The sequence below is a fragment of the Lygodium microphyllum genome, chromosome 22 (assembly GCF_053477565.2).
Source record: "Lygodium microphyllum isolate KBCC chromosome 22, Lygodium_microphyllum_v1.1.10, whole genome shotgun sequence".
Lineage (NCBI taxonomy): Eukaryota > Viridiplantae > Streptophyta > Polypodiopsida > Schizaeales > Lygodiaceae > Lygodium > Lygodium microphyllum.
This window is the reverse complement of record NC_141156.1, coordinates 41,858,646-41,881,422: the sequence shown is the minus strand read 5'-3', so window position 1 is coordinate 41,881,422 and position 22,777 is coordinate 41,858,646. Positions and strand designations below refer to the sequence as shown.

Genomic DNA, 22,777 nt, shown 5'->3' with positions numbered 1-22,777 from the left:
GCCCTTGCTCACTTTTCACCATCTGAGCATCATCTCGATTCTGATCATGTAGGAAATCTTCAAGTGAATTCTAATGGCAAGTTCCCTCTCCATCAAGCAGTTACAATGTGGCTTTCCAGAAGTGTGCTAGTGCTTCAAGTTCAAGCTGAGATTTTAGCTCATTCTCTGCACAAAATCAGTGGATTGTGAATGATTTTGAACACTTACAAGGTCTACTGGTATCTTTAAAATATAAGAAGAAAATGCATACATTTCCAATGTCCAATTGCAAGGAAAAGAAATTCAGAGATGCAAATCAAGGTTAGCTCGAGAGGGACATGATGACCAAGCTTGGTCACTAGGTGAGTTTTTCTAAGTTTTGAGTATACCTGTTCCATGTCGTCTTAAATTCCATGCAGAGTTTGATGACTGAACATGGTATTCCTATTAAGGTAGATACAAGAGATGGTGATTGCAATTTGCCCAAGTGTTTGGGACTGAAGCAAGATGCTAACAACCCTCAGAAATATGTCAATCACTGAGCATGTCACTGTGTGTGCATCCTTTTGATCTTGGCTCTCTTTTGGGCATAGTAGCTGTATCTTTGTTAAGCATCAGTATTCCTTTCGAACCATTGAATCTTTAATATTCTATAGCATGTTGATCAGGTTTCTTAGAATGTGTACTCCTAACCCGTGCAAAGCTCTTGATGTGATTTTTGATACTTGCTGAATTTTAGCAACTAGAATTAGTATACCTTAAACCCACTTCAACTCTGATTTGAGTTTGTCTACGCCTGTATCTATAAGCAAGCCTTCTGTTTGAGGGGGAGTTTGGATCTTTTGAGATTTGCTCTATCATTTGGCCATTGATATTGTAGTCAATGGAGTCGGCATCAGTGTTTTCTTCACTTTTGTTGTCTATAAGTTCTTCCTCTTTGAGTTCTCTTTCCTCCTTGATGTTTACACTTTGCTCTCACATTAGGGCTACAAAGAGGTTGTTTTGGTAATCAAACAGGACTTGATGGAGGGTTATCCATTGCTAATCGAGGCTGTTGACCAAGTCATTGAAGATTGAGAGGTTAGCTTTGGTTTTATCACAAAAATATGGCCGACAGTGGCTCAATAACTTGTGCGGCACAACCTTTTTTGTAGGGATAGGATAGCCTTTGGTATGGGTTTGTGGCATTTAGTCAAGGACCATCATGAAGAGAGGTACAGAGATATAATGTAAGGGAGGAATGATTAATTAAATAGTGGGTTCTCATGCTCCTTACTGGCTCAGGCTTTCAGACTCATGGTGCTTCAACAGGTTGACACCAATTGTTCTTGGTATTTCTCAATTCAAGAAATAAGGATCACTGTTGGTACTTGGAGCAAACTTGATACATATATTTAAAACTTGGCTTCGCTTTGACTTCCTTCTGTGATAATGTGTCTTAGATTTGCTGAAAGTGTTTCTTCAACTCAGCATAAACAGTCATAGCATAGACTCTATTTGAACATCAGATCTTATGATATGTGCTGGAATTGGTTTGTAGCATAGCTGATACAACCTCGTATGGTGCAATCCTGAATCAGGTATCTTAAAGTTGCTACAACGGAAAATGATAGCTGGTATGGAAGTGGTCTTCTTCCGGGCACTGTAGCTGATAGTGAAGCCAACAAGCATTATGCTCAATTCTGTCAGGTGTGTGGAGATCGTGATTATCAAATAAGTGATATAGATATGTGGAGTTGCTGGTTTAGGGCAGTAAATTCTCTACAAGATAGTTTGTTGTTTTATGTACTGCACCATTTAAATGCTTGGTCAACAGTTACCCCTTTTTTGAAATCTTAGGTATAGTCTTATGGTCAATGCCATCACATTAGACACACATAATCATAAGTCTTAGGATGTATATTAGCTTGATGCTGCGTTTTGACACTTGACTGCAGGCAACATATAATTTTTAAGAGTTGCATGGTTTGCCTCATCTTTCTGATTGAGGAGCCGCTGTGGTATTGATGTTTCATAATGGCATGCTTATCACTTTCTATTGGCAAATATTTTCCTGGCAGACATGGATCTGCCAACTAGCATCTCAGTTTACAACATCTATACAGATATACTGTGAGCATTTGAGATGGTTTCCTGAGCAAGAGGATCATGAAAAGAACAAGATTTGGAATGAGTCCTGCAAAGAGTATCATTTGACTTGATCTATGGAGTAGGGTCCATGAAACAAAAACTGGAGAGTTCAACTTGTGAAACAGATGAGAGATTGATAAAGTAAGATCCAGATTGGGTTGGCCACAATTGCAGAGTTAAATCTAAAATCTGTTCTTTCGGAATTGATGGACCTAAAGCAGTGAAAGTCACAGGTGAATCTGTGAAAGTACAGGTCAATGGAGGGCAGATTTCAAAGATTGCATTCACTCATATGCACTCACAAGTGCTGAGAACCTTGTGTGCTGTTTTGGAGACAGATATATAATCCAAATTTTCCTATGTAGAAAGAAAGTTGTGCAAGAAAGGAGTGTGAGTTTTTGTGGAAAAGGATTAAAAGCAAGCACTGACAGGTCCAAGCGAATGGCATTTAGACAGGCAAATATGTACAATGATGAAGGAAGAATCAATGTGTGAATGAGCCAAATATGCACAAATTAAGGAAGAAAGTGTAGGTGGATGAGCTTCTCAGACTTCCTCTTAGATCGTAGATGGGCTTGAAGGCTTAGTGAGCTGAAAAATGCGAAGTATTGTAATGGAAGGCCCTTCATAAAGAGATCTGCAGATCTTCCTCCTCGCCGTTGTGAAGTTATGGATCAGTTTCATGTCTTGTTGAGATGACATAACATGCCTTGTGCAATATGAAGCCACTAGGAACTCTAGTTGTTGCACTGAAGCCATGCTTGGCTGCTTAGGAAAAGGTGATGAGTGTAAGCAACATTCTCAACAGTACTGGGTAAGCTGGGCAGAAACAATAGTGGTCCTCTGCTCTGCCACTTCTGGAGGGGGAGCAACACTTGGCTGCTACCTTACTGCTCAATGATCTGAAAATGACAGGAGCCCATAACAGATCTCCAAGTCTCAACATTCCCAACATGTTTGGAATTTTGACTATCCTCTCAAGGTGAGGCCTCTAATTACATAGTGCAGATGCCTTGTAGATTTCTGAAAACCCTGCAAAGTTGACATATTTGTGATCCCTGTAGTGACAAGCATCCACCAACTCACTCTTGGCAAGTGGAAGGCTTTGACTCTTAAGAGATTGCATGCTTCTCAACCACACAAAAACCCCAAAAGGACCCCTGTCATGTAACACTGCTATGGGATTAATTTTGTAATGGTAACCCTCAACTCGACTAAAGGCTGAAAGTAATTCCATCATGTACCATTGTTGGGAAATGTATATCCCCTGTTGTTTGGCGGTTCTTTTTAAAACCTTTCTTTTGAAGATAGGAGCCCTTTAAGGCAGCGTGTGAAGGTCCTTCATGGTCAATGATCAAACCTTCATGGGCTGCTACTCTAAGTGGCCGCCTCATTCCTTTATGGGTTGTGATTGTTGGCCTTAGTGGGTCGGCATCTAAGCTTTGACTGTTTGCTTCCGGCCAAGCATGTGTTGTTTTGGAGCCCTCCACATGATCAGATGGACTTGACCTGCCATATTGGCTTGCACAGCATCAACTTTGGGCGAGCCTTAGTTGACGAGTGAGCCTTGACTAGCTTTCTCTGATCACTACCCTCCTTCAAACAACCAGGCAACATGCCTGACAAGTACAACTTCGACTTGATCCAAAGTCCTCTTCTTTAATAGAGCCCCATTGATCACAATATAATCAATTATCTTCTTTCTCATTATTGATCACCCATCTCTAGTTTATGAAAATAATGTTGAGGTAAAAATACTCACAGTAGTAAATTCAATAGTAATTTATACTAGATAAGGACATTGAATCTTCTCATTAGTACTACAACCATCATAAAAGAATAACTTTTAATTATGATGCACATTTGGACTCTAATCACATTATGCTAGGGCAAACAAAAAGAGATGCAAAATATATGACAAGTGGAACAGAGTCTGTAGAATGCTTAGGTACAGAATGAATTAATATGAAACAACAGGGGCCGCAAACTGTCTTGAGGATTAGGGATGAGGTGAGGTGAGGGTGGTGTCGGAGATGTTCAGAACAGCTCTGAGAGGGCGCCGTACCCAGGATGGATACCGAAAAGTGGCAGCAATGGTCCCCTGGATGTAGGTGATGTTGTTGTAGCAGTGAAGGGAGTGAAAACAGTCCTCCAGGCAGCAGGATGTCTCTGATGGCTCCGGGCAGCAAAATGCATGTATGTTGGCTGTGTAGGCAGCTGCATGAACACGAGGGTGAGGCAAAAGATGATGACTGCAGGCTGTCCAAGCCAGTTGCAGCAAAATGTGGGTGTGCTGATGTAAAACACAAGGCACAGCAGGTCCTCCGGCTGGAGCAGCAGCCGTAGAACCTCTGGCAGCTGAAAACACATGTGCCCAGGCTGGCAATGGCAGAAGTCAGCTAGACAAAGCAACTTGGATGATAGCAATAGCAGCTGGGTGCTCTGAAGGGGATGGCAAAGGGTGATCCAAGCTGGGCGAGGGGTGTGGCAGCTGGGCAATGGCTGGGATAGGCCTCTGATGTGCTGGTGATCTCCTTGAGAAGGTGTATATAATTTGCATTTTTACAGCAGCAGTCAACGGTTTCATGATGGGACAATCAGAGCTCCTTCAGCTGTTTCCAAGAATCTTATGTGTCATGTTTCCACAAAGCAAATCGAAGTATAGTATCACTATGTTTGAGAGTGGATTCTTGACTGTTTGGAAGTGGGATATATTTTAATCACCTTGAACTGAAGATTCCTCATTTGCCTTCTGTCATTATCATTTGCGCACAGTAGGCATTTCTCAGGCTGTGTACCGTATACTGTTACATACACCTTAATGGTGGTGCTTTTCAGGTCAGATGCCCGTGGTTACCACATTATTGGTAACTAGCAGCCTATGAAACCCTGTTTGTATAAATGGCTGGTTCAGAAAAGCACTGTTTCTCTGATGGTGATGGTACTGCTGTGCAATGGGCTGTAATCAGATTTCAAGCCACTCATGTTTTCTTTTCTCATCTGTTCTAAACTTATGATGCAATGAACCTAGTTACCTATGTATGGGATATCCTGTGACTATTTTAAGAATTGAAGCCACATGAGATGGTGCATTAATGGAGCATCTTTTTGTTGTGAATGTCTCTGTGAAGGTACATTCTTTTGGTAGTTGGTGCAAGTTCTGCTTTCTTGCTAACCACATGCTAATCTCATTCATCAAAGCCCAAGATTTCCCTTTTGCCACAATGTCTTTCAAATTGAACTGTTTATGCATCGGAGACTAGGAGCTTTCATACAGTAAATTGTCATGGATGTATCTCTCAGCAATTGTTAAGCTATTGTAGTGAACGCCGTCTTCACTTTGCACATCTGATGTATTCATTTGTTGGTTTGAGTGGGCTTTACAATTCACATAAGAAAGCTAACCAGTTTTCTTGGTGTTCGTGAGCTATTCCAGGATACGATGTGGGACCCTTTTGAGACAACCCTGGATGAGAAGGAAGATTGCAAGTATAATCTACTGGATGGAATTGGTGAAGCTGATGATGAGACAGTTACCATGGCAATGGAATCTGCTCTATATGAGTATGAGCACATAGGTGAGGATTTGAGTGACATCGTGAACGGATCTTATTCGAAGGACAGAGATCCTTTAACACACTGGATTCTAGGAGGAGATAAGTTACGTGATCTGCTGTAATTGATCCATGGACTCTTTTCTCCCAATCGGGAAAACTTTTGTTCATCCAAGTTTCCAACCTCAAAACAACATAAAATGTCTCCCACACCCTTGTTTGTTCCATAAAGGAATGAACAAGAAAAACCTCGAGGCAAAAGTAAAGAAGCGTAGGCTTCACAGTAAAGTCTATCAAGAAAATATGGAAACAGTGGCAAAACGCGTCCATAGCAGAAACAGCAGAGCCACCAGCATGGCAGCAATCATATAAAGATTGTCATGATGAGAGTCTAGTATAGGTGTAAGGTTGAAATAATGGAGTATCCATGAAAGTCTATATGATCCTTTGAGTCTACAATCTTGAAAGTGCAGTGTGTAGCCCAATGAAAGAAGAGGAATATTGAGAGATCCTTAGAAAAATCTTCGAAAAGCCCACAATAATATTTCAAGTGTTCGAGTAGGAAATTGAGTATGCAACTATTAAGAAAGGGATGCATGTCGCTGTGTTGTAGCCCAAGTGGTTTTTGTGTGTGGGTGTGTACACAGGTGGGTGAGTTCAAGCCTTGGGTACAACCTTGAAGCATCTTGCATCTTTCAAATTTCAAGCCTTCTCTAGAAAAAAGAAAAAGAAAAAAGAAAGGCATGCACGTGAGTATCTCAAATTATGAAGTTTGATGTAGTATTGTTACAAGTAGAACTATTATGCATCTATAGAAAAAGGCAACACTTCTTTTTCAAATTCCATGAAGTTTTGATTTTCACCATGTCAAGGACTTTAGGTACCATAGTGCTTTTCCATGCTTGTCAACCTAGGGTTCAAGTAGGGCTTTAGATTTGTACGGTAAGATGGCTTGCAAAGAAACAAAATGACAACTTATTATGTAAGTTTTTGGTGATTAAAACTTTAAACGCATTAGCTAGAACAATGGCACCACCATAATATGAGTTTGTGGATATTGACTTGTGTAGTAAAATGCTACAAAGGACTCGGGGCGATCTTATTTTATATTGATTATCGATGATTACCGTAGGAGGATGTGGGTGCACTTCCTTCGTGAGAAGACAGTAAGTTTAAAGAATGGCTAAAACTTGTTGAGAATGAAATGGGGCAAAGTGTGAAGAAGTTTAGAACAGATAGTGGTGGTGAGTTCAACTCAAAGGAGTTTGAAGACTTTCACAAGAGCAAAGAAATTAAACATCAATTGATAACACCTCATACACCTCAGCAAAATGACATTGTTGAATGTCAAAATCGCACCATTGTAGAAATGACAAGGTGCATGCTTAAGGGCAAGGGATTGCCTAACTAGTTTTGAGCATCAATTATTAATACTATAGTCTACATTTTCAATCTAAGTTACACAAAGGCTCTTAAGGACAAAACTCCTCATGAGACCAATTTTGGTAAGAAACCATCTATCTTACATTTTAGAGCTTTTGGATGTGAATGTTATGGACATGTTTCAAAGGATAAGAGAAACAAGTTAAATCCAAAAAGCACAAAATGCATATTCTTGGATTATAGTGATGAGTAAAAGGCTTATAAATTGTATGACCAAGAGGCAAAAGAAGATCATAGCGAGCCGTGATGTGGTGTTCAAGGAGCAACTGCATACAATGGAGGAGAATATAAGTTTTTTCACTTTATCATCTAGCGAAGTAGTCCACTATGAATCCATCCCAAGAGTTGTCCCTCCTCTCAAGGAGGATAAAGGATTATCTTGGTTTATGATACTTAAAAGATTTTTTAGATTTTATGAGGTTTGATAGATTACTTGGTGCATTCATTGCCAATGGTTCTATAGTTGACATACTTAATTTTCAAAGAGTTGCCTTGTGAAGGAACATGCCTCACCACTAAATGAAAAAACGTTTCCTTTTAATCTTGCATTAGATAAGTGAGTATTGATAGCATGGCATTTTAGTCGTGAATGTGACTTCCACTTCCTAATGGTCCCTAATGTGGTGTACAACTGCCATTTAGACACATGGCAGTCAACATGATTTCTTAAGGTGTTTCTTTGTGAGAGAGAATAACTACCAAGGTAGTTTTCTTGGTTTGACATGATAATGAATCGCAATCTCAAGTATTTTTAAACTTCAATGTGCTTTGGAAGTATACATTCAAATGCATATTTAGAAATCTTGATGCCTTGAGATCTATAAAAGTCTTCAAAAGAAACTTTGTTGCCTAATACATAAGCGCATAATAATCATTTTTAAATCCAATCAAGTTAGTAAAAGTTCCATGTCTCAAGAATTGATTGGATTATATGAAGCCTAACATGTGAGGGCTAAGTTGAGAGTTCCTAGTATCCTATTTTACTCTAGCTTTTGTCACAACCAATCCATTGGTCGCAATGACAATCACAATGTTCCAAAATCAACAACTTTGGTAGTCTAGTTGCCAATTCAAAGGTAGGTAGTGCTCATGAAAACTTGAAGATCTTGCATATCATTTTTAGATATCAAAAGAAATTATTAACATGGGATTAGATCAAATAATGCTTTGCACCTAATTGCGACTCGTACATTCTAGTGTCAGTAAGTTTGTTCATATATATTGCAACAGTGGTAAATGGGAGTAGCATATAACAAATCACTAACCTAAGACCATGTTTGAGGCATGGATCGATCTTTATTGTTTATACATTGCACAATTGCATCTACTAGTAAACGATATTGAATAGTTTATGCACCATGCCCTCTTTTTACATTTATGCACCATGCTCGCTTTTTACGTAGTATGTGATTTAGAGTCTTAATGCATTGTATTTTCACATGCACTTGCATAATCAATACATCTTACGAAGTGTAGCTTGCATCCTCACTAGTAAATAGTCATTAGTAAATAGGGTTGATGACATTATCATTACTTTTCCTTCTAACCACAAACCCGTGTTGCGTGATGTGTTATAGATTACTTGGAAGCATAATCGACCACAAAAAAATGTAAGGGCTTTGTAGAATTGTTTTAAAAATATCACATGATAACATCATGTTTTCATTTATTAAGTAATTATTGATGTTGGCAGGCAAAATTCATCTTCATTAAGACAATGTATAAGATCATTTTGAGGTCATATACAATTTTATCATCATATCATCCTATTTGGAGGTTTACATTTATCCAAATGTTTGAGTGCACAATCTAATTCAATGTAGGCAAAAATTACTCCAATGCCATTCTCAATTGTGTCAAGTAGCATCATAAGAAAATTCCATATTAACATTCGTAACATCAATTAAATATGGAAGTTGGTGGCTAAGAGAAAGCTTTCGTGAATGTTTTTGTACATATATTTGTTAATTCAAACTTAATATTCATGAGTCATAAACATGTTTTTTAACTCTTAAGAAAAACATCCTTTGTCTACCAGCATGTAAGCTTTTAGAAGTGGAGAATATACCAAACAAGGTAGGATAGATAGCCATATGTAGCACGTCTAAATTCTAGATGTGATTAATAGCTACTATTTATATATAATAATATCTTATAGGTCATAGATGTGCCATCTAGTTGAATATTGAAAAGTTGTACCATCCAATGGAATGTTGAAATGTAGACTTAGTCATTTTGGAGAATGGTCAAGTAATAGGAGGGAATGATATGTCATATTGTACGTTTGAAAAAGAAAATAATATTGAGCAATAAAAAATGTTACTTTTCTATACGAGCTCAATTATTGAGCATTATGACAATAAGTATAACCCATGACTTTGGCTTTAAAATTTTGCACAAAGATTTTTGCAATTTAAGGCTAATCACAATGTTTGATTTTTGCATTTAAATTACAAAACATTGGAATACTAGTAGTATTGTCATTACGATGAGGAGATTTAATAAAATTGCTACATATTAGTGTAGCATGTCTTCCCACATTTGTGCATGAAATCTAGATGTTTGTAAAGTATAATGTCCTAATCTCATAAATCTCTTGCTACAACATATATCGAATTACCAGTCATGTACCATGCTCATCATTTATAAGCTATTGATCTCATTGCAAATCATCCCTTATGACCACACAGATTCAAAAAGTGTTCAAATCCAATATATAGAAGGTGTCATGGTTAGCAAAGAAACCATGTTTTGTAGCCAAATTGTATTGATTATGCTATTGCAACCATAATACATCTTGATGTGTAATATTTACTTAGCCTGCACTTATGTTTCACATCTTATTGATGCAAATGTTTGAAGATGCACAAACAGAATCGAATACACATCAAACAACTATAATTTGTTTTAATTCTTCTTGTTCATTTAATAATTTAGTTTGGTTACCAATTTTAGGTAGCTTTCTTAGGGCCTTAGCCCAAGGTTTGAAACATTGTTATTTAAGTTTTGAATTAAAGATTGTTCTATTTGTTACCAAAAATGGTTTTTGTGAACATTGCTCAACCCATGTTCACACATTGATGATAAGTCAAGTGTCATAATGTTCATGCATGATCATGGTGGCACAATCATCCTTTTTTTGATATAGAGCAAAGGGGAGGATCCTAATAATTTCTTGTTGTAAGCAACTATTGAAGGATGCAAATCATTAAAACCACTAGGCTCCAACACAACAACTCCTAATAGTGGTTTGATCCCTTATGCCACACCATTAGAACAAGGAGTTCACAATTTAAAAAAATTGTTATCCAATTTTTTTTTTGGTTAATTCTTAGGTACACGTGAAAGAAAACATTACAAAGAATCAAGGAATTCTTTATCGTGCAACACACATGGATTGTAATCATAAAAGGCATAATGTTTACTAAAAACAATCTTAAAAAGTTCTCTCTTTTGTGGACAAGCATTGTTAGAAAGCAATGGAGCATTTGTATGACATTGTGCAATGGCAAAGTGTGCATGTTTCTGCGCACAAATCACTTCTCTTTCCTCACAAAAAATCAAGTAGTACACCATGCATAACAAATGGTATTACACATAATGAAATGTTTTTTAAAGGTACTTAAAGCTATAATACTTTTTTTTGGCAATTATTCTTTGTAGCACTTGCTCATCATCCTTTTGAGGGGATTTGGAACCCTAGCATCTTAAATAAGGGCTCATGAAAATTCAAACAGCCATTTTTTGCAATTGGTATTCCCTCTAAGGAGTCCATTAACAAAGACGAAAGGCATTGCAAACCTGCCACCTATTGAAATGTAACAACCTCTCTCTCTCTCTCTCTCTCTTTCCTCCTAGGAACAAAATTATAGATGAATTGATGGTTTCATGTATACTTGCATCAATATCTATTAAAAGTGAACCCGACATATCATGCTAGCAATCGAGTATTTGTATTAAGACAACTTTATGGGTCATAAATCCAACATATCTATGAATTGCATATATTGAAGTACAAAACCCTTACAATCTCAAGAGGTTTAAAATGATTTAAGATGATCACAATGTTTATGTATATGAAAAAACATGGGGTAATTATGCATAGGCAAAGGATAAGGATTTATTGTCTACATCTACATGTTCATTATAGACTTCCACAACTTATGCTATTCCACGCAGAGAGGAGTGACTTTTGTAGTCGTTGCTGCAAATTGTAGCTTATAGACATTCACCAGACCTAATGTTCTCAATACATTTGAAGTCCAATCTGTTTGTATAGATATTTCAAGAAAAGCATATTCTTATCATGTTCGCGTGTGAAAACCGCGACCGTATTCAGGTTTTAGGAAACGTTTTTGGCAAGCGAAATTAAAGAGCGAAGCCTTCGTTGTTGGGCTGATGCCACCTCCCTCCCATACAGCCGCCTCGCTCTTCGAAGCCTCCATCGTCTCGCCTTTCTGTCGCACCCCGCGTGCTGTGCTGCCAACCCCCTTCCATCAACTATCCATACTCTCGATACGCTTCCATACCCTCGGAAGCTCTCCCCTGACATACTTGGCGCAGACCCAGGCGTCCCTCGCCACCGTGTCCTTGGAAGTGCTGCCGCACCTCAAGCTCAAGCCCGCCAGAGTTGTGCCTGCCTCCCAAAGCTCACCCCCCTCAAGCTATGAGCTGAGGCTACCTCCCCAGTGCCATCTCCTCGCCATTGGGTCGCCATTGCCGCCTGCATCGAGATCCCTGCCGTCTCCTCGCCATCACTGCGCACATCGAAAGCACCTGCATCCACTCCTTTCATCCCTGCTGATCCTCTCCTCATTGAGTATCTTCTGGCAGATAGCACACCTCATTGTGCTGCCGTCTCATTTGCTCTGCAGCGGCAGGCTCAGTTCAACCACCGGTTCTTCACATACTTCATTCTGTTGAAGAACTCTCTAAGTCCCAGTAGAGGATGAACTCCCAGAGAGAGAGAGAGAGAGAGAGAGAGAGAGAGGGGAAGAAGAAGAGGTCCATTTAGAGTAGCCCAGCTTCATCGTGTTGAAGAACTGGGTCCCCGACTAGAGGATGAACTCCGAGAGAGAGAGAGAGAGAGAGAGAGAGAGAGATGACCCAAGGCTGCCCTCCCAAGGGTCTTAAAAGACCTCAACGAGTTGGGATCCACAGTCCAAATTGCACTCCATAACCCACCCCGTGCTTTTTGATAAAGTAAACTCAAACCATCGAAAAGTGATTTCCAGAAAATTGTTATTAAAGATTGATATGCCAAAACTTGGTAATTGCTACATACTTACTTTAAAATTTGCCAATTCCTACATGAGTACAATGGATAGTGTAATGATTGAAACTTTCTTGTGGTTAAGGTTGTAAGTTTAAATCCTCCAAATCTTGAACTTCTCTCTTTGTTCATATTTTAGTCTTTTTACTTCTCCCTAGAAATTTTAATATTTAAACCTTACCTTTTACAAGTTTGCATTTTTATTTTGAGCCCCTCTTCCAAACTTTTGAAGCCCAAAGTTAAGGAAATTACTTCTAGGGGGAGAGAACAAATAGTTCCGAGGAAATAACGTTCACAAAGAAACAAAAATTCTAATGGAGAAATAATAAATTACCAAAGAGTTCAGAAGTTTAAAGATTAAGGAAATAACTTCTAGGGAGAGAGAAAAATCCTGATGAGAAATTATAAAGAAATAACTTATAGGGCAAAACAAAAATTCAAAGGAGAAACAGAAAATTACCATAGAGAGAAGTTTAAAGATAGAAAAGTTCGGAGCATTTATAACCTCTCAAAAGCGAGGGAGATGTTCAACCAATATACTATCCATTGTACATATGTTGAAATTGGTCATGATTGCTCACGTGTATTAGGTGCAATTCGGGCCGTAGGTCCCAACTCTTTGGGGTCTTTAAGACCCTCCTCAGAGATAGTGATGAGGAGAGCCTACCATGGTTATTGGTTTCATCCCCATGTGTGTAGACTCTGATAGCTATGGCTATGAAGCAAGGCATGGCATGCCTAAAATTGAAGCTAATTGAGGATTTGAGATTGAGGCATTTTGATGCCATGGAACAAGTTTTGGGTAGGCTTGCATCTCAAAAAGAATAGAGGGGAGATTTGTAATAGGGACTATCTAAAAGTTTTGGGATATCAATTCCTTTTTTTCATGAGAGAGAGAGGAGCTATTCTTACTATGGTTTTTGGGGTTTTTTCGGTGTATGTGAAAAAAAGAAAGAGAGGAGTTGTTCTTGCCATGTTTTTTAAAAAAAAAATTTATGGGGGAGGGGGGGCAAGAGGAGGTCAAGTGGTCAAAACTTAAAACCCCTCCAAGGCACGATTGTTTTCATGCTTCTCCCTATCATGTGCGGTATGCTTTTTACATGCAATGAATAGACTACTTGCACTACTCGCAATGGATTTTGTGGGTCATTTGGAATCGATGATCACCACGAACTCCAACCCCTTTGGTGGCCTTTGTAACATGAGCAATTAATTGCCTTCAATTTATTTCATGCTATGTAATTGTTGTTCCTAACTTTGACAAGTTGTTGGTGGTAGGCCTCTATCTACTTAAATCAAAGTAGCATTATCAAAAGTGTAGTGCCCCTGTGTACCGTAGAAATTGCAATAACCATCTTTATGTAATTATCTCAGAATTTGATGTACTCTTTGGATGCACAACTTGTTAATCCCGCTTCTTGAATTTGACTACAAATGTGACATGCCATCAAAATACAAATAGAACACTAGACATTGTTTCATGCATGTTGTTTGCACAAGGCATGCATAGTCAATACCTGGTACCATGTTTCACGGATGTTGGCATTACTATACAAATGAGGCATTTGCTAAGAAAAGAATTATTGAAATTTTCATGATGAATGAGAAATTGTCAGCATAAGAATTTATAATTTTCAGTTAAGTACTGGTATGTTACTATCCTAGAGCAACCTATTGTTTAGTTTTGTGAAAAATTTTCAATTATGATATTCCTTTTGTAAACTGATCATTTTCTTCTAAATATTTTGGTTATACAGTTCTATTTGGTCATTCCATGAGTTGAGTGGATAAATAGTCATTTTTGTTGGAGATAAAGATACCAGTGCTTATGCCACCCGTGTATTCACTACACTAATAGTAACCACATACTTGTACATTGCCAATTCATTCTTTATTCTTTTAGTGACTAACGAATAAGGGAAGGCTAGTCACACATTTTGATTTTTGGAGTTCCCACATCTTGAGTCTCTCTTTCTTGGTCGCTTGGTCCAGTTGCTATAGCTTGCACCTTCCTTACTTCCTCTTGCTTGTGCTCCCACTCGGGCTTCTCTCTTTAATTAGTATTAGAGCCCTTGATTCATAGCTTCATTAGCAACGATTGCTTTAGCTTGAAACTCAACACTTTAGCTCACTATTCATGGCAACCCTTCAACTAGTATTAGAGCCCTTGATCAGGAGCTTCATTAGTGAGATTGCTTTATTGTCCAAACTCAACACCTATAGCTCATTGTTCATGGTAGTCATGGCTTTCTCCCATTTGAGGTGAGCATTGATCTCTTGCTTCTTCCTGGTCTACTTGGACTTGTTTTAGGACTTCATATGGCTTCCTTGAGTACCTTAGTGTGCATCTTGTGCCCCATCTACCTCAGCAAGAGCAACAACATGTACAATAGGTTCAATGTGAATTGCACTTGCTTTGCTCCCCCATTCTTAGTAAGTTTGCCTCCTCCTTGAGCTCTTGGACAACCTTGGTAACCTTGACAACCTTGGCCATCATTTTGGACACTCCCAATATTGATCTTGTGGGTTTGGGCATAGATTTGAGGTCCTACACCTCTATTATGTGTTGTAATATACATCAAACTTGCTATTGCAGACCTGGAACATTGTACTCTTAGAGATTCTAGCTCTTGTGTTGCTCATACAGATGCCCATTTGATACTAGATCTTTGGTACATACTTGGTGGATGCCTTGAGATGTTTATTAAACTAATTTGAGCTACCATAGCTTAGTTTATGCAAGGTATTTAACTATTGTAATAAATAGAGCATCAAGCTAATTGTTTGCGATATCACTCTTTGATGCCATTTTTGAGTACTTTTGTAATGTCCCCATTACTTAGTTTATTTTAATAAACAATGTGCGTACATTCAAAAGAAAATTGATTTATGTTGCACGTCCACACATGGAAAAAAAAATTGCAGAATCTCTACACAATTTACAAAAAGTAGGACTGGTTTACTAGAATAGTCTGAAATCTCTAGTATCATGTTTAGATGACTTAATTTTGACTTAAAATGGATCCAAATATATACTGTGACTTATTTTGAAGGGAATAAGTTGTCCAAGACAAAAGATGGATAAAAATAATGTGATTTTTAAAAATCTTTATTTTAGAATATTTTTAATGGATTTTCGCAATTCTACTAGCGTCGCTTGTTGATTATATGCATTCCGATCGTTTTAAGTATCCAAACGACTGTATTTGGGGTTCATATGATGAAGTTATGATCCAAACAAGTTGCAAGGCAAAAAAAAAAGAAATCTTTGTCATCGATGATATCATTAAAAATGCCAAAAAGCACGCACCCTCTCTTTACCCCCTTCCCTCTCACTACTATATAAACAGGGGTAGAACGTTATGTAATAGACACACAACAACCCATGCAAAAGTCTCTCTGCTACTATGTGTGAGAAAACAGGGATCTAGAGCATGGCAGGAGCTATGGAGGATGGAAGATGAAGACAAGACTCATGAGAACATAGACACAGACAAGACCAATTGTCACACAAATGAATTAGGTTTCAAGATTGAGACTTGAACTCATAAACATATTCTTATGTGTAAGGACAATGACACTGACACTTGATTGAAAGGACAATAGCATTGCATTGATAAATGAACCAGGTACATGTCTTTATAGCTTTCCAGCTTGTTCCACTCTCCTCACTGTGTTTATGGGATACACAGCACCTCATCCTGCAACATACATCATTTGTCTATTTCTCAACACCCCTCCTCAAATGATGAATCTCTACCCTTGCTGGCTTTTGCCCCCCTGCATACAAAGATGGACCAGGAGACTAGCTCTGTGGCAGCCTAGTCAAGTTAAGGCTTGAAATTGTACATCTTTGGTAGTGTTTTTACAAAGTCAAATCCACTAAGGAAAAGAAAGATCCACTATGGGAAAAAACATATGAAATATATAATGAAAGTTCTTCAAAACAATCTGTCAGAGTTGTTGATGGTAGCGGAAGCATCTTCTTCTTCTTCTTCTTCTTCTTCTTCCATGAACTGGCTCTGGTGATGATCACTTTGCACTTGTTGGGCTCTTTTCTTGTGGAAACATTCATCGGCTACATGGCCAGTCTTACCACAATAGTGACATATAATCCGATCCTTGTTGTTGTTGTTGATGAATCCTCGACCTCTTCCTTTAGGTCCAACAGCTCCTTTGGTGTACAAAAGATTGTCCCTAGATGATGAGACGTCGTCTTTTGCATTCTTGTTTTTTACTTTGCCTTCTTCATCGAGTAGTGAGTGCTCAATATCTTTACGTGTGAGGCTTGGAACATTACTCAAAGGGGACACAAGATTTTCATATGGATCCTTGTTTACACTTGCAAGTAGTACAACTATTGCTTCATCTTCATCAATATTCTTTTTAAGAGTTGCAAGCTTGGTTTTTAAACTCTTGAACTTATTAATGTGTGTGGTCATGGAAGCACTATCTTTTATATCTAGCTTATAAAACTGCATGAGCAATTTTACCTTTGAATTCTTTACTTGAGTTCCAAAGATTTTGTCAAGCTCTTCCCAATACCTTTTTGCATCTTTGATGCCAGAGATATGATACATTACATCATTAGATAGATCCCAGGCAATGAAGCCTAGTGCTTTGTTATTCATCCTCTTCCACTCCTTGGTTCTTGGTGGAGCTACTGCAAGGATCCCACTTTTAGAATCTTCTTTCTCGCCATTTGCATCAACTTCATCATCTTCAAAGAGAATGTCTACCATAGCCTACAGGACCTACCTGCCTTGGAGCTCCTTGATCTCTCCATACAAGGCGTATCTCACTGAGGTGTCTTTAAGGGATTTGTTCCTTGACTCAGGACGCAGCATTATATTACTTCACAGCATAACATTGGGCACTATTCACTTGAGCATTTTGAATTTTCTCCCTTGCGGCCATGTTTTTGATAGTCGTCTGGTCGTACAGCTGAGACGACCTGCACTCATCGTGATCCGTCCTGCGAGCTTAGGGGTTTTAAAGCTTGCCATATGAGCCTCCTTCCCTCCAGAGATCTCGAGAAATAATCGCCTCTAGGAGCTGCTATAAGCAAAAGTTCAGTCGCCTGTCTGCTAAACCCTAGTTCCAACCATAGCCATTGACCTTCAAGGTTATAAAACGTTTTATTTTCTTACTTCTCTCAGTCCACTGAAGACTCTGTCACTCTAGTCTTACTGGGCAATTAGTTTCCAGCAAACCATCACACTAAATCAGCAAGCAAGAAGAAGACCAAGCATCAACATCCGACATTGAGCTCCAAGATAGTATCTTTTTGATACTCATGCAATGTTGTTAAACACTAATCGTCTTGTGTCTCTTGACACGTTGAGGTACAAATCTTTTGCTGGCTAGCTTGTTGCTGATAAAAAAATGGCAGAGCTTGAACAAATAGCCAAGTTCAACGGTGAGGGCTTTCATGCTTAGAAGGAAAAGACCATGTACCACCTCATGAGAAAGGACCTTTGGGTTGAAAATGGAGTCATGAGCTGGACAGAGGTGACCAGAGGTGAAGAGAGAGTAGAGAGGTAGTGTATGAGCTGTGCCATGCTCAGCTGAGCTTTGATATTATGTGAGAAAACATGGATCTAGAGCATGGCAGGAGCTATGGAGGATGGAAGATGAAGGCAAGACTCATGAGAACATAGACACAGACAAGACCAACTGTCACACAAGTGAATTAGGTTTCAAGATTGAGACTTGAACTCATAAACACATTCTTGTGTGTAAGGACAATGACACTGACACTTGATTGAAAGGAAAATAGCATTGCATTGAAAAATGAACCAAGTACATGTCTTATAGCTTTCCAGCTTGTTGCACTCTCCTCACTGTGCTTATGGGATACACAGCACCTCATCCTGCAGCATACATCATTTGTCTATTTCTCAATACTATGGACATGATGAAGCTCTGTTGTAATCAGTCGAGCCTCTGTGTGTGTGTGTGTGTGTGTGTCTCTCTCTCTCTCTCTCTCTCTCTCTCTCTCTCTCTCTCTCTCTCTCTCTCTCTCTCTCTCTCTCTCTCTCTCTCTCTCTCTCTCTCTCTCTCTCTCTCCTCCAACCCTACACGGAAGCGTTGCCCGAACCCATCAGGCTTCTTCCATGGCTCCCATGAGACGAGGAAAATGGAGCAATCCTGACAGGACGAGACACTGATCGAGAAGGAGGAGAAACTGTTCCACGAGACGAAGAGACATAATCCCGTTCAACCCAAGGAAAGGGATACACTGAAGGTCTCTCATCCTCTTCTACTGTGATTCGAGAAGAGAAGACACTGAAGAACTCTATCCCATTCTATCATACCTCTATTTCGTCATGGCCCCGAAAAGAATTCAAAAGCAGAAATTGCGAATGACCCTACTAACGTAGAAGCAACAGTTGGAGTTGCGAGCACGGGAGTCACTAATGGAGTCACAGGCGTGGATAACAACCCTTTACCAATCGCGATACCACAGGTTTTTCTTAAAAAGTTCTATCCAAATTCAATAGAAATACGATAAGTCTCTTGAGAAATACGGACTTAAGGCCAAGAAACTTGGTTGCAAGAACTGGGAAGTTACAGGCCCCAAAATCTAAATGCCCCTGGTTAAATTCCAAGGGGAAGATTTCATTATGTTAAACTCAAATATCGATTGCTACTAGAATTAAGCATCACTTGAAAGTTGCATGATTGATTGAAGTCATAATTGCTTGTAGACATCAATCTTGTTTGTCATCTTCTAGATTAGATCCTCATTGAATTAAGAATTGGAAGAGATAAGAATTGAGGAGCCCTATGCCTCCCCCAAGGATAGTTGCTAAATCCCCATACCAAGAGGGGATGTTTTTACTTTCGAGAAAGCATGGAAGGACCACCTACCTGGCTCCGATGGCGAGAGGTCTCCCAGCAAGGATTGTATTAAGTAGGAGGTGGATAGGGTGCCAGGGGGGGTCTGGCTAGTAATTCCCTTTTCGCACCTAGGAACTACTTGGTCCCCTGTATGGCCTGAGTTCTACTTGTGACACCTATGAACTCTAGCTACAGGTGGATTTGATCTTGGTGATGCGCAGATGCGACGGATGAGGCAGCACATGATGTGCAGATTTCGCCGGATGAGGCATCACGTGAAATTGTAATTTTTCTCCTATATGGGCAAGAAAACACACATTATGGAATATAATCAATGAACTTGTTTTATTCTGATTGTATGTCCCTGAGTAAATTACGTAAACGAACAACTATGCATAAAGGAATGTTAATTAATGAAACTATTTTTATATGTTTCATGTAATGTGGTAGGTAATTAGATAACTAAGAATTTCCATAGAGGGAAGTGAGTGGATGGATTCCTGACAAATCCAGTCCTATGGCAGAGTGGTCTCGGTTAGCCAAGAGGTTTCCCCAAAAACAAACAATAGGAAGAAACTCTAGGAAGGGTCGATTCGCTGACTTACCTAGGGTTTGGTCTCAGAACCGAACTATAAATTATCTTAGGGGAAAGATATGGCGATTGTGCGAGAGCACTGCAAGGGATTTTATAAATCCTTAGCCTGCTATTGGAAAAAATGGTTGTACTCTATGAACCAAGGGTAATGGCAGTTGCTCATTTCGGATAAGAAGCCTCTTGAAGACACCTCCGGATGTGAGTTAGTTGTTGATATGTGACTATTAGGTCAATTAGGAACCTTCAGGTCGGTCCTCCATTGGTAACGGCAGGACGCTTCCCTTGCGGGGTAGACCTAGGGTTAACTAGCCGAACAAAATTCGATCATTCTAGTTAGAGTATGGATGGCGACGACTGGAAGATAAAATCTAGGCAACTACTAAAATGTTACTTGTCACGTAATCAAAGGCTGATACGTTACAAGTGGTATCAGAGCGAAAAGAAATATAAAAAAACTTGGTATTGTAGCTTGAGATATGAGTTGTTTTTTTCTTGGCCAAGGTAAAAATGTCGAGGTTGAAGCAGAAATATGGATCGAGTCCATGGAAGATTATTTCATTGTTGCTAGAATTACCCCAGCTAATCAAGTAATGATCCGCAAGTTAAAGCTAACAGGAGAAGCCGAAATTCAGTGGAAAAAATAGTGTAAAGACCAAGGAATCTCCGAAGTGTCTGTTAGTTGGGATGTATTAAAGGATGCAGTGCGAGGCCGGTATCTTCCGCCAACATACTGCACACAAAAGATGAATGAATTCTTTGTTCTAAAGCAACTTGGAATGACAGTGGAAGCCTATTACTCAAAGTTTGTAACACTTCTCAAGTATGCACTGTCTATGGACATTGCGCAGCAAGTATCCAAGTTTTGCCATGGATTGGATGATCCCCTGAACACACGGCTTGAAGCAATGCATCCATTTGACCTCCAAGATGCATTGATAAGAGCAAGACCGATCGTACATGAACTCCAATCCAAACCAAGAAAGGATAAGCCTTGGAATAATAAGTTCCAAAACAGAAATATAACTAGGGCCTATGCAAAAAGAGCCCAAGGTCAATTCCAATCTACTAATAGCAAGAAGGCTAAGACGTCGACAGTGAAGAACTTTATTGGTGGTAATAAGGATACTTTCAGGTGCTATTATTGTAATGAACCTGGCCACACCCAAAGGTGATACCCAAAACTCAGAAAGAATGAATGCTATTATTGTAACGAGCCTGGCCATACCCAAAGGTGATGCCCAAAACTTAGACAGAATGAACGCCAAAGCAAGTTCCGTAACAACCATAGCCGGACAATCACAACTAGAGGAAGATTTGCAAGCATAACCCTTAAGGAAGTAGAAGGTGATGAAGGTCCCACCTTGGAAACTGACATGGAAAGCGTAAGAATTCTTGCCTCTCTCAACAAAAAGGGACCAAATCGATAGCTGCAGGCTTTGATGAAGCCGCACTGCCCTTGTTGAAAGTTGTGATTATTCACACATTGCCGATGGCTAGATGAATGCATTGTGATTGGTGGTCGACATTGCATAGTGTGTGCTTTTTAAATATACGTCCTAATAGTGATTCTGTACTTGCGACCTTCGTATTCGGCAACACATAAAAGGTCATGGGTAGGCTTTCAGAGTCGATAGAGATAGCAATCTTGCACTTTTCCATAAGTACGTATAATCGACCCCCATATGGGCTGAGTTTGGCATTAGTGGGCTGCAATTGTGGTCTGCCAATTTGAATCCAATGATCATGAGTCAATATATTAAAATCAGTGCCCTCATTGATCAATGCATCAAATGTATGTGTTTGTTAGGCAGTGACAGTCACTTGGAGGTAGGCCAGAGCTATAGTTTCCTCATTTTCATCTTTAGTTTCCATGATAGTGGCCACTCATACCTTCATAGGGAATTGTAGCAATGGAAGCTCGTGTAGTGGGTGTGTGGGAGGGTAGTACTTCTTTATGCGGCTATCATTGCAGAAGCCTATGCCCTCACCTTCTAGTTTCGAGTTCTACATTACTGGTCCAGTTGATGGTGTGAACTCTAAAAGGTTCTAGTCCTCTAAACTTTATCTTCTGTTTATGGCCTTTGATTGAGTACAACAGTTGTAAGTCTCCATGTTCGAAATCCCATTGTTTGACGTGCTTGTCAAACCAACTCTTTCGTCGTGCCTTCTTGCATATGAGTGCATGGGTGGCTAGAAGTCAAGTCTCTAATAAGCGTTCTAGCTTAATTAAGCACTCCGTCCATGCCTCCCTTCCGTCCCATCTTTCCTAAAGAGCAATTCTCAAGCTCGGAACAAAGAACTCTATGAGTAGAATTTCTTCAGTTCTGTAGGTCAACCTGAAAGGATTCTATCATCCTACAACTGTTTTATAGGATGTTCGATAGGCCCACAAGGCTACCATTAGTTTATTATCCCACTACGCAAAGCAGAGACTACTTTGGTCAGGATGTTTACTAGAATCTTGTATGTGGACTTAGCCTGGCCATTCGCTTGAGGATAGTATGGTGAGGGTTTTCGATGGATGATCAAAAAGGTGGACAAGAGGTGAGCGATCACTTCATTGATGAAGTGTGTGTCCTAATTAACCAGTTCCACGGGGTAGCCGACGAATCGTGAGATGACTTGCTCCCATAGGAACTTAGATGTGGTCCGAGCATCATTTTTTCTCATAGCTCGTGCTTACGTCCATTTCATGAGGTAGTCGGGTGGCAACAATGATGCATTTGGCCTGCGAGTACTATGCTATGGGACTAATAGGCCCAATGAAGTCAATCCCCCACGTCTCGAATGGTTGTCTTGAAATAATTGGGCTTAACTCCATTTTGTCCTTGCAAATAAATACCTTGGTCTGTTGGCACTCGTTGCAGTGCTTTACGAATCATGCTACATCTCGAAAAAGAGTAGGCCACCATAGTCGAGACTACAGCACCTTGCAGGCTATTGTATCTCCGCTAAAGTGTC

At 39.4% G+C, this 22,777-nt stretch overlaps 1 protein-coding gene across 3 annotated transcripts in view; it reads left to right on the top strand.

Moving 5' to 3' along the window:
- LOC148017075 (phosphatidylinositol-3-phosphatase SAC1-like) overlaps nucleotides 1-6,356 on the top strand; it is a 59,230-nt gene extending 52,874 nt beyond the window's left edge. Inside the window, exons 15-16 of one of the 3 annotated variants that reach the window (XM_087662644.1) lie at nucleotides 1,560-1,668; nucleotides 5,546-6,356. In XM_087662644.1, the coding sequence (XP_087518770.1) occupies nucleotides 1,560-1,668; nucleotides 5,546-5,788 (352 nt within the window). In that variant the 3' untranslated portion in view covers nucleotides 5,789-6,356. The remainder of the gene's footprint in view (nucleotides 1-1,559; nucleotides 1,669-5,545) is intronic. The other 2 variants (XM_087662643.1, XM_087662645.1) reach the window with 2 other exon arrangements.
- Nucleotides 6,357-22,777: the final 16,421 nt, after the last annotated feature.